This window comes from Schistocerca gregaria, chromosome 7, assembly GCF_023897955.1.
Source record: "Schistocerca gregaria isolate iqSchGreg1 chromosome 7, iqSchGreg1.2, whole genome shotgun sequence".
Classification (NCBI taxonomy): domain Eukaryota; kingdom Metazoa; phylum Arthropoda; class Insecta; order Orthoptera; family Acrididae; genus Schistocerca; species Schistocerca gregaria.
This window is the reverse complement of record NC_064926.1, coordinates 253,116,901-253,128,822: the sequence shown is the minus strand read 5'-3', so window position 1 is coordinate 253,128,822 and position 11,922 is coordinate 253,116,901. Positions and strand designations below refer to the sequence as shown.

General features: G+C 42.0%; 1 protein-coding gene across 2 annotated transcripts; it reads right to left on the bottom strand.

Annotated features, from left to right (window-relative positions):
• Positions 1–858: 858 nt before the first annotated feature.
• On the bottom strand, positions 859–11,697 carry LOC126281959 (putative protein TPRXL). 2 transcript variants are annotated; one of them, XM_049981332.1, is made up of 2 exons: positions 11,563–11,697; positions 859–1,511 (listed from the first exon to the last, which is right to left on the bottom strand). In XM_049981332.1, the coding sequence occupies exons 1-2, from the start codon at positions 11,645–11,647 to the stop codon at positions 1,114–1,116; spliced, it is 483 nt and encodes a 160-aa protein (XP_049837289.1). In that variant the 5' UTR covers positions 11,648–11,697; the 3' UTR covers positions 859–1,113. The 2 variants fall into 2 exon arrangements, with proteins under 2 accessions (XP_049837289.1, XP_049837288.1); XM_049981331.1 differs by having other exon boundaries at positions 859–1,520; positions 11,563–11,695.
• Between the last annotated feature and the right edge of the window lie 225 nt (positions 11,698–11,922).

Below are 11,922 nucleotides of genomic sequence, written 5' to 3'. Positions count from 1 at the left end.
AATTTTGAGGTGGTGCCATATTCTAAGCAACCTGGTTCAGCGACATATTGATGGCCAGAGTTCGCTGCAACAATGTTCTGTCAGCAGTTGTGACACTGTCATGTGGGAATACGGCATTATCACCACTCTGACTTTGCTTTCAAAACGTCAATAGCAAGGCGCTTGTAAGCGAACATGTTATATGTAACCTTCTGCATTTCATTGCAGTGAAAGATGGAAAAAACATTAGGAAAGTATTGGACAAAAAATATCAGCTCAGATCTTTTCCATTTCCAAAACTATAGGCACCCAGCATGGTTGTAACTGTATACTCTATTAATTTATTCTCTTGTAGTAATCTGATATACAGAGGCTGTGTATGCACTACCAACTGCGCTCAGGTGGTTGTAAAGGTTTTGGAAGAATTTAAAGAAAATTGCCAATGCTGCTACCAACACACGTTAGGAAAACTTATAGCGACATCGATGCTTACTGGCTTTGCTTGATTTTAAACACGGACTAATTCACTTCTTTGCATAATTAACAATTTTGTATTCCATACTTCGGTCCGTGTGTTCTGCTGTGTGGAATGAATGTGTGAGTGAACAGTCAAGTTATTTACTAATGCCCGTAGTCATTATTTCAACAGATACGATGGAAAAAATAGTTTTGTGTATATGCTAGTAGGTAACACTTTTCATTGATAAGTGAGATACTGTAACGACTTAATTCAGAGTTGTCACCTGAATTTCAATTCTTTTTTCATAAAAGAAAAGTAAGTGTAAGAACAATCATTTTCATTAATGTTATAGTGAGGTAAATTTAAAGGCAGCAGGTTACAAGACATTAGATGTAACAGATAATTTGTTAAACAAAATATTTTAACACAATAAGAAGGCAAACTTTAATGTAGAGAAAATACATATATTAAAATGTTAGTAACTTACAAAAATTAAAACAGAGCACATATAAAAGTTTCTCTTTAACATACAAAGATACAGATCAGAATTCTGGAAACCTGTAAATGAAGATTTATGGAGGACAGAAGCGTTTTTGTAACATATTATCACAGAAGCATAAGGAGCTGGTGCATATAAAATTTGGAAACAGAAGATGACATTGCCAAGGACAAATCTATCGGCCCCAACTGATTACTAGAGTAAGAACAGTTGCACCTACTGTTAGCATTGAGTTGCCTACAAATGAGAAGGCACTGCTGTCTTTGTTTGGTGGGGTATTAGGTGATGGTTCGTTGGGCGTGGTCGAAGACTCGGCGGGCGTGGTCGAAGACTCGGCGGGCGTGGTCGAAGACTCGGCGGGCGTGGACGACGACTCGGCGGGCGTGGACGACGACTCGTCGGGCGTGGTCGACGACTCGTCGGGCGTGGTCGACGACTCGTCGGGCGTGTTCGACGACTCGTCGGGCGTGTTCGACGACTCGTCGGGCGTGGTCGACGTCTCGGTGGTATTCCTATCTTGCAGCTGTTCATACCACCCATCATCATCTAACTGCTCATTCGACTGTAACATATCTGCATTGCCTGCAATTTCAAAAAAGGAATTACTACCGCTTTTCCGTAAGACAATAATACATGGAAACCGACGTTATTAAGTAAATAGGTCGACAAATATATTTGTTCATTTGCAAGCAACCTCAAATTATTTATTTTCTCTGGATAATGCTTCCTTCAATTTATTTACTGTTTGCTGATCATGCTATGACATCTTGAAATACGTTAACTAAAAACATCAATATGGTAAGGTGTGAATAGAAACCGTTTTGCTTTCAAAAATCAGTATATCTCTCTCTTCCCTTTCGTTAATCCTATTTATCAGGCTCCACTGATAACAATCGCCGACCTCGTATACGACAATTACTTCCTGTTACCAGGTGCTGTTGTAGTTGCAATGTTCTTATTTGCAGTAAAATCGGCAAGGCAGTCTCTCAGAAGATCTGTCAACCATGCGAAATTTCTCCGTGTTTTAATTTATTAGTTGTTTATGTTTAGTTCTGCTGGGATGGCGACTGGGAATCATCATTACATTTGCCTTGCCTCATGTGAGAAACCGTGGGAAACCAAAAACCAACTCATTAAGGAAAATACAAGGTGTTTTTTCACGCAGCCAATCACAGGCTTCAACGGGTTGTGAAGGGGACTTAAAATCTTCTGATAAGAATTCAGGTTCTTGAAACGCACGATTTGAAAGTAATATAAAAGTTCATACATCGTATGTTTCAAACCATTTGCCCAACGCTACGCACACAAATTGAGAACAAGAGCCGTCGTCAGTCCCTCATCAGGTACCATCGTCACCCGACTACATTAGCAGCTACCAGAAACTGGTATATTCGGCACTTGGAGAGCTGATTGAGGTGATCCACAGACGCACCACACACTCGACTTCGAAGAAAACGTCCTTTATCGCGCAGAATAGAACCCAATAACGAGTGCTCGCTACAACGTCTTCACCGTGGGCTCAAGACACAGATCAGAGCTCATTGCCTCTGCTGTGTGCATACGGTGAAGCAGGAAAATTAAAAGTGAGCCAATCTTCAAACTTACTTTACATCCAAAGGTACATTCTCGTACATGGTCTCCATCGAAAAGACATCTACTAATTCCTTTATGTAACCCCCATGAGTCTTTAATAGGGATCAACCTACATACGATCCTAGCGATTGTTAACTGCAAGACCATATCAGGTGTGTTTGTTTATCATTTCCCTGTCCCACAAGAGGGTAAGCTACGGCTTATAATACATGGGGTGGTATGTGTGCTTTTACAGTTGGGTTTCCAGTAATCAGAACCTGCTTCTCGCTGTATCCTGTAAGTAATGTACGACGCGTGTTCAATGTGAATGCAACACATTTTGTTTTCTCTACACCAGTTAGGGTTGAAAAAAAAAGGATTTCTTCAGGGACATCATGGTATATGGTCGTTTCAGCCCCCACAGTTTCCTGAAGTTAAGTGTGGTGGCACAATACGTAGCCTTCAAAATGGAGTCAGTAATGGATATGCGTTTCAAGCAGAGACCAATCACTGAGCTTCTTTCGGTGGTAAACCAGAGGATCATAGTTATTCATTGGCGCTTACGGAATGTCAACAGACTAGACAGTAAACAAATGCACTGTGAGTCGTTGGGCGAGGCGTCTGTAATTATCACAAGTTCGTGCAAACCTGCTCTTTCTCATCCAGTCTACAGCCAGGATCTCGCACCTTCCCTTTCTATCTATTTGGCCCAATAAAGGCTGAGTCCACGGGAAGCAACACGTGGATTATGGGCGGGTTATTGATACAGCAACATGTTCACTCTGACGTCGGCGTCGACCGCTAGAGTGGTACCATGGGAGCATAAAGGCCCTCCGAGAGAGGTGGCGTAACGCCGTAGCACTGAACGGAGATTATGTTGAAGAACAAGGTTTTGTAGTCAAAAGACTGGGAAATAACATGGTGTATTAGAATTCTGAATAAAACCACCCTTCTTTCAGAAAACAAATCTGTTGCGTTACTTACTGAACGCCCCCCGTAAAGATAATTTGAAAGTGCAAGTTGTTAACTAAGGTTCTTTACTACTCGTTCTAAAGAAAAGCCTTTGCGAAACTTCTACCTGAGAAAGATACGTCTCGGTAGGACTTGTTCTAAAACATCCCATAATATCGTAATTAAGAGTACAACACGAAGATCGGTTGTCAGACAATGTTGCAGGGACATGTGAAGGCTGTAAGTGAAATGTCTTAAAGAATACGCCGTCTGCTTCACTACTGACCAGGCGCGCTGGTGGCGTAATGATTGAGATGCTGGACTGGATTCTCGGAGAGCGAGATTTATATTTCCGTCACGTCTGGCTATCCTGACGCAAGTTTCCGTTGGAGTGAATGTGCTTTGGAACAAACCATGGATAGTTTTCTTTAATATCCTTGTCCAAACTAAAGATTGCTCCGTCTCTAAGGGCGTGTCTGTTGACTTGGCATTGGTCTCAAACCCAGTGTCCTTTCTGCTCTGGTTTCTATTGAGGAGCTACGGTTTCTTTTTCCATTACGTAGATGGGTTGGTTATGTGGATGTTCAACATAAATCGCCTATGGTCATCAATGCATCCTACATTGTGGTCACAAATCAGTCGTAGCACATGTAAGCTGCAAACTGAACCTCTAAGTACGTGAATTTTTAATCTACTTAAATGATGGCAGTGCGATTTCCCTCACTCACTTATTTCTATATTTGGTCCATTTATTAATATTGTCCCCCTTCTCAAACTCGCCCAGTGACCATGACCTCTGCATTACTGTTTACGCAAACGTAGTCTGCGGACTATAATTCCCAGAAAAGTACAGTGTTTGTGCGATTTAACTAGTCCCCTGGTATGTCGACCACTTCCAAATAGATACTGAACGTTCATTGTACGACGGATGTGTGAGCATACAACACTGGTACAGAAACTGCGCTAAAAAGAAAAGAAAAAGAAAAAAAATCGCATTTTCTTCCGTAAAATGGGAAAGTAAGGCTGCAGAGCAACACAATCAGAAATAGATGATTCAGTAGTCAGTTACCTTACACAATCCCGTAAAAATGAGAGACTTATACTCCACGACTGCCAACGACAAGAATTACCAAAAAAAGGCAGTCTCTACAATGGTTATCCTGATAATTGTTTGCATGTTATGTACTTTTACTTCCTTCACTACCAAAAATATTTAACGCCAAAGCAAGCAACATAAAAAAATCTGTAACAAAATATTTTGCCAGGACTGATAATAACATGAAAAATAGTTAGAATCCTAGTAGTGACAGAATATAAGGTTGAAATCAAAGAATGTGCTGCTTTTAAATACCTGGTAATATGGGTGTAGACAGTCAGCATAACTACACTTTAACACAAAGTAGGTCAAGGAATATTAGTACTTCGTTTCCCAGATTCTGTCCTCTGCAGTGACAATACGATAAAACATAAAAAGCTTAATGGCGTGAAACTGGAAGCCGGACAGTCGCCTAGCAATGATAATGGAATTTTCAGAGACGACGCACTTACACGAGATAAGAGAATTGTGCAAGTGAATAGGAAGATGGTTGAAGCAATTGAAACAAGTCAGGTGTAGCGTCTTCAGCATCTAGAGAGGGTGGATGACATGAAGGTGGCCCAAGACAGTATGCAAGTAGATTACCTCCACTCTCAAAAAATAATAGGAGGAAAAGAATGCTGTATCGAAAGAAGGTTTCTTTTGGAGTTGCGTCCGACAAGGCCTCCATGAAGAATACTTCTATCACAGGGAGAGGTGAGAGATGTAGTGAGAGGATCGACTACAGCCGTAGTTAACATTCCCAAAAATGATGCTCGTAGTGACGGTTGAGATCACTGTCAAATGGATAGCTGTTGTGGTCACTAAAAGTATGGTGACATTCACAATGACGTTTCACTCCCAGGGGGAGGGGGAGAGGGGTAATAGGGTCCCCAGCGACAGATCAGCTTATCTCTGTAACGCCCCAAGGAATTTCTACTAAAATTGGCAAACTTATCAGTTGCTGTCTCTAAGATATTCCTGTGGCAGTGAGACATCCATACTACCAATGCGACTGAGAATTTGGAATTCAAAGTGGGTGCATAAAACTATAACTCATGAACAGTATGTACATGACTTATTACTTGTATAAAAATTGGGCATGATCGTTGGCTTTCGGGCCAGGGATGGAAGCTTTTCCGAAACTGCTAAGTCTGTAAACTTTTAAGGTATCTATTTCGTAGCAAAGTGGCGCTATCCCTAACTGGCGCCGAGGCAACTGTGCCGCCCACGGGCCACACATGACAGAAGTGTGTAGGGACGGGTACGGGCAGACAGACATGCAACTGGTGAGCAGCTGACCGACCAGATAAACGAACTGGCTATCAACCTTGTCTGTTCACCGATCGTTGCTGCGTATTGGTCTCGGCAGCAAGCACCTGGTTCATGTATCCAGGCTGACTGCTGCTCATCGGCAACAGAAGTGGAATTTGCACTGCAAAACCGCTGTTGGAGGTACACTGTCGGCAGGTGGCCTTTGCCTTTTCTGATGAATTAAGTTATATGCTCCTTCCGACAGCTGGCGTGTACGGTGCGGAAGTACTGAAAGCAAACTCACTGCAACTAGAAGGGAGCGTTATGGTCTGGGCACTATTTGCATGGTATTCCCTGGATGATCTCGTCATTCTCGAAGGCACCATGGCACCATGGGCAACGTCCACCCGCTACATGCAGTTTCTGTCTCCTCGGCACGATGGCATCTACCATCAAGATAATGCTACTGGTCGAACTTCTCAGAGAATACGTGCGTTGTCCGAAGAGCACCAGGATGTGTTTACTGTGGTCCCCCGGCCGCCATACTCCCCGGATTATAAGCCGACCCAGAATCTGTGGGACCCCCACGACTGGGTCGTATGCGCCATGGATCCACAACCGAGAAACCCAGTACAGCGCAGTTGTCGGCGTGGCTCCACATCGCTGTCGCTAACTTCCAGAACCTCATAGATTCTCTTCCTGCTTCTCTCGCAGCGGTTCGGACTAAAACAGATGGGTACTCATGTTTTTGACAGGTGGTCACATTAATGTCACTGAACAGTGTGTTAGAAAAACGTTCCCCAATGCTAACAAGGGAACCTCCCCATCGCACCCCCCTCACATTTAGTTACAAGTTGGCACAGTGGATAGGCCTTGAAAAAGTGAACACAGATCAATCGAGAAAAAAAGAAGAAATTGTGTGGAATTATGAAAAAAATAAGCAAAAATATTCAAACTGAGTAGTCCATGCGGAAGATATGCAACAAGGAGGATGTGAACTCAGGACAGCGGTGGTTCCGTGGTTATCGTGAGTAGTTGCGGAACGAGAGGTCCTTGGTTCAAGTCTTCCCTCAACTGAAAATTTTACTTTCTTTATTTTCGCAAAGTTATGATCTGTCCGTTCGTTCATTGACTTCTCTGTTCACTGTAATAAGTTTAGTGTCTGTGTTTTGCGACCGCACAGCAAAACCGTGTGATTAGTAGACGAAAGGACGTGCCTCTCCAATGGGAACCGAAAACATTTGATTGCAAGGTCTTAGGTCAACCGATTCCTCCACAGGAAAACACGTCTGATATATTCTATACGACACCGGTGACGGCATGTGCGTCGCATAACAGGAATATGTTGTCGACCCGCCTAACTTGTACACTTAGCGAATGGGTAAAAAGATTCTTCTACCTTGCCCGATTTAGGTTTTCTTGTGGATGTGATAATCACTCCCAAAAAGTGATGAAAACATAAGAGTTGGTCACATAAATTGAAAATAAAAAATTAAACTTTTCACTGGAGGGAAGACTTAAACCTAGGACCTCTCGTCCCGTAGCTGCTCTCGCTAAGCGCGGGACCACGGCGCTCCTAAACTCTGATTGACGTTGGTGTTGCGTATCTTCGCGTGGACTACTCAGTTTGTATATTTTACTTATTTTTTTCATAGTTCCACACAACTTCTTCCTGTTTTCTCGATTGATGTGTCTTCAGTTTTTCAAGGCCTATCCACTGTGCCAACTTATAACTAAATCTGAGGGGGGTGCGATTGGGAGGTTTCCTTGTAAGTAAGGTATTGGTTTATTATATCTACCTAAAATCCCCATTATTTCAGGATAAAAATACAAGACTTTGAAATGGCGATCTACTTCAGTTAAAACAAAAAAAATTTTGAATTCAGCTGCAATTTTTTTAGGCGAAGTATTTCATGATATCACATCATTTTGATCTGCCAAATGCCATTCAGAATCAAAAAATTGCCTTTTTTCTCACCGATTAATTTTAAACTCACCATCCGATTCTTCGACTCCTCTTTGGTTATTAAATCTTTGTAGTTCCTTGTAAGCCCAGCTTACAGCAATGCAGGTCAGTTGTTTGTTTTTATGTCATAGGTTCTAGTGTGCTGCATTACGTGCAACCCCTGCCTTTGAGGCATAAAAATGAAAATAGTCAACAAATCTTCTCTTGAAACTTACGCCGTAACATTTTGAACTCTTTTACGTTTTCTGACTATTCGTTATGAAATACCAAAGCTCTGTATATGCATAGTCGTATGTCAGTATGAAAAATCATTCCATCTTTTAACGCATAACTTAATCAAAATTAACTGATAAAGACTCAATTATCGCGGATGACTTCGGACGTCTAGTAGGAATACACCCGCTGAACGTTATAAGCGCAAAATTATAAGCAACTGATGCAGTACGTGTGCGACCGTTCTCCACTCGTTACGATACGCTGAGTCCTTACTTTGCTCACTCGTGTTGTTGCACTACAAACACAAGATTATTTCAGTGAGATGTCCCATATCCGATCTGGTCAGCAATCTTGGAACAGTTGAGGAATCTATTGCGGACTTCGGTCTAGATCGGCAGCATTCGTGTCTTTGCCTAGTTACGCAGAGTAGCGCAAGGTAGCAGGCGGAACGGAGGGAGGAAGTAACGGCGGGTCATTTGAAGCGTAACTGCTAAAACCATTCATTTACGAGGAATAAAACGTTCTCGGTTTTACAGCCGCGTCAATTCGAATAAAGTCTTCGAGTTCTCGATGGCCATCTCCGCCATCGTCGTCAGGAGTTCACTGACTGCCGGGGCTGTTACGGTCTCTCGCTTATATAGGCATGCTATCATGTTACATTTTATGCGCTGTAAAGCCAGTAAATCTGTACACAGAACCGAAAAACGGATTGAATGCTGCAGTGCTTTACTAGGCGTTCTTTAGTGTAAGTTGTTGCGCACTTTCCATCGTCCAGGATAATTTACCGAACACGTTATAGGAAGAACTACAGTTTAACATGTACTCCGAAACTTCGCATAATTTTACTTCTGTTCAGGCAGTAAACAGTGAAAACGTGTTGGTATTTGGACACTTCGTTACGAATAATAACTTAAATTAATTATTTATATTCGCAGAAAGAAATACCGGTAATCCCTTTACCTGTGAATAATTTACTCACGATTGAAATGATATGAACGATCTATTTATTCGAATAGTTATCCAGATCCAAATTTATTCCAACAGTGCTCATCTCTACTCAGAAGCCAGGTCACTGACAATTGATCATAGAACAATCCAGACTTGAGTTAGGGCTGTCCCACAAGTTAACTCTGTCGTCAGGAAAATTATCTACCTACTTCATGCAATATGAGGTCAAGCTTCTTCAGATTGTGACTCTGGCTAAGAAGTTCTACTGGATTGTATTCTTTGAGAACGCACCCTATTTCATACGAAACAATCACCACTGTGAAACGTATCAGTGCGCAAACGCACTGACTGCAGTACAGAGCGTTGACAGTGAGATTTAAAATATACATGACAAGGAGCTGAGATACGCTAAATATTTTTAACATGCATTTTACGTGGCAGACTGCACACATATTCTTTGGACTACTTCGACAAGTAATGCATTCTTCTTCGACTAGGGTCTCACACGTGGGAGATCCGCAATGACATGTTTACAATTAACCACTTCGTATGTACAGGACTTAATTGGAATTTCCTTTCGCAATTGAAGCTTACAAAGATTTTCTTTCTCCTACTTCAGTCCTGGGTCAGTTCAATGTTTAGATTTTCTGAACATTTCAAACCTACCGGGAAGTCTCCCGTGTAAAACACATGGTTAATGGTAAACACAGAAAGCAGGGACTTCAATTTGTTAGTAAACACACATGTAGCTATTTCAGTACCTAATTTATCACAATTAGTATAAGCGTTCATGCATCCAAGTAACTCATGTTTTCAATGAGTGTGGCTGGTCCTGGCGGATGTTCAAGTCCTCCCTCGGGCATGGGTGTGTGTGTGTGTGTGTGTGTGTGTGTGTGTGTGTTTGTCCTTAGGATAATTTAGTGTGTAAGCTTCGGGACTGATGATCTTAGCAGTTAAGTCCCATAAGATGTCACACACATTTGAACTTCAATGAGTTGCTATAACGGTAGTTGGGTGGGAGAGAATTTTAAATTATTGCAGTTTACTCTACTGATTCAAAACTTGAAAGCAGATTTAGTGCCAAGTCCACCATTCAAAACAGTATTTTAACATACAACACAGTGTTAATGGTGGAGAACTGTTACTTATTTTATGTTACACCTCCCCTTCTCAGATGTTTGTAATTACATTTATAAGCATTTTTATAAAGGATTAGTCTGATTTTTAAAATATAAACTACAAACAAAAGATGAAAAGAGGTGACACTCCCAGAACTGAAAGTTGCCTCTCACCGTGCGGCCGCCTCCTCTTAGCAAGAGGGGGTGTAGTGACGTCGCATTCGAGACTGGGGCGATTCAGATACTCTCCCGACCCTCCAGGTTAATGGTTCCCGTACTTTCCCTGAAGTTATTTCGAAAGCGAGACGGAAAATACCTTTCCATGACCCTCTCTTCTCCAAACTCGGCCTCGTTGATGGGAGCTCAAATCACAATCTTCGTTTTATGTCGGATGACAACCGCAATAAACCGGCAACTGATACTATTTACGGAATTTTTTTGGAATTAGAGTACTTCTAGAGGAAATGATTTGGTCTTGGTGATTCGCAGTCACGCTAACAGATTAAACAAAGACGTTGCTCGTTGCTGAGCCACCTTTTCACGAAATTCCAGTCGGTAACTCTCTCCCACAAATGTCGAAGTTCTTTGCCCATCCCAGCTACACAGGACGAAGTGTAAATTTTGTGTTAAAATAGCTCAGAGCTCGAACGGAAAGATTTAGATGTGCTGCTCGAGAACGGTGCGGTGGAGAAATAGAATGTACGTGACTACATGACCCCTTTACCGAACATACAAATGTGAATTACAGAGTAATGACATAAACAACAACACGGGTAAATGAAGTTGTCAAACTGGCGAACTGAAACGAGACGTCGCTAGTCGCTACAGATTCAGGCCAAATCAGTGTTTTATCTGTTGTCGACTATGAACATTATATTATTTTATAAGTTGTAATGCATTCAGCGCAAGGTTACGAGATGTTTAAACTAATCGCAAGTAGTGATGCACTAATACCAATAATTATTGTTCTGTGTCATTGTGGAGAGTATCCCTTCTGCATAGCTGCACTACTTAAAGCCATAATAATATCCCTTACGTATTTTTTTTTTCAAACATACTTCATGTTTCATTAACACCGGTGTTATCCTCTCTAGTTGGTCTTCTAGGTAGCTTGCGTAATCACCGCCTCCGCTTCTGTTGGGACCCAGATGTTACGTTACAATCCTGCTTTGCTTTCACTTTGCTTCCACGAAAAACGGTACTGGTACTCAAACTACAAAACCATCGTTCCATTCCCACTAATACTTACTCCTTCCGTGTGTAAAATGAGCTAAAATTGCCAAATTACTGTCACATCAATCCATACGCAAGGCCAACAACGTATCCGACAACTACAGACCAAACCATTGGTATGAGTAATCCGATTAAACAGTATGCTGCCAATGCTTGTCATCGGCGGCAACGGTACAGGCAAGTTTTACCATATTTATTGGGATATTCTCAAATGTATAGTTGTTCTAAAGATTGCCAGCGTCATTAAATTATTACATATTACGCCGTTTTCGACACGTAGTAATTTCTTACCTTCAACACCTCTCTGTAAGCTTCCAGGGAAATAAGAGATGGCACATAGCACCAGTAGCGTTGCGAAGAAACCTTCAAACCTCATCCTGAGAGGCTGCGGAGAGCTTAACACACGATGTGACCCAGCCAGCGTTCCCGTTGCTACTTATACTCTACCACTACACTCGTTATCGGCTAGAGATAATTGTCCTTTCGATCGGGCTGCCCGATAGCGCGTAGCGAGATAATGCTGCAATCCAGTCTCGTTCTTAGCTCCACGATTTGCAAACTACCACCGCCAGTATAACGATTCACTGAAGACCACCCTCTTTTTTTTGGTATCGTAATGTATCTGGCACAGTTGGAATGTGTGTTTCGAGC

Bases quoted from the DNA above. Each gene is read 5' to 3' on its own strand.
- LOC126281959 (XM_049981331.1), bottom strand. From the start codon at position 11,647: ATGAGGTTTGAAGGTTTCTTCGCAACGCTACTGGTGCTATGTGCCATC. The intron at 1,521-11,562 runs GTAAGAAATTAC...TTGAAATTGCAG, and splicing joins CTTACAGAGAGGTGTTGAAG to GCAATGCAGATATGTTACAG.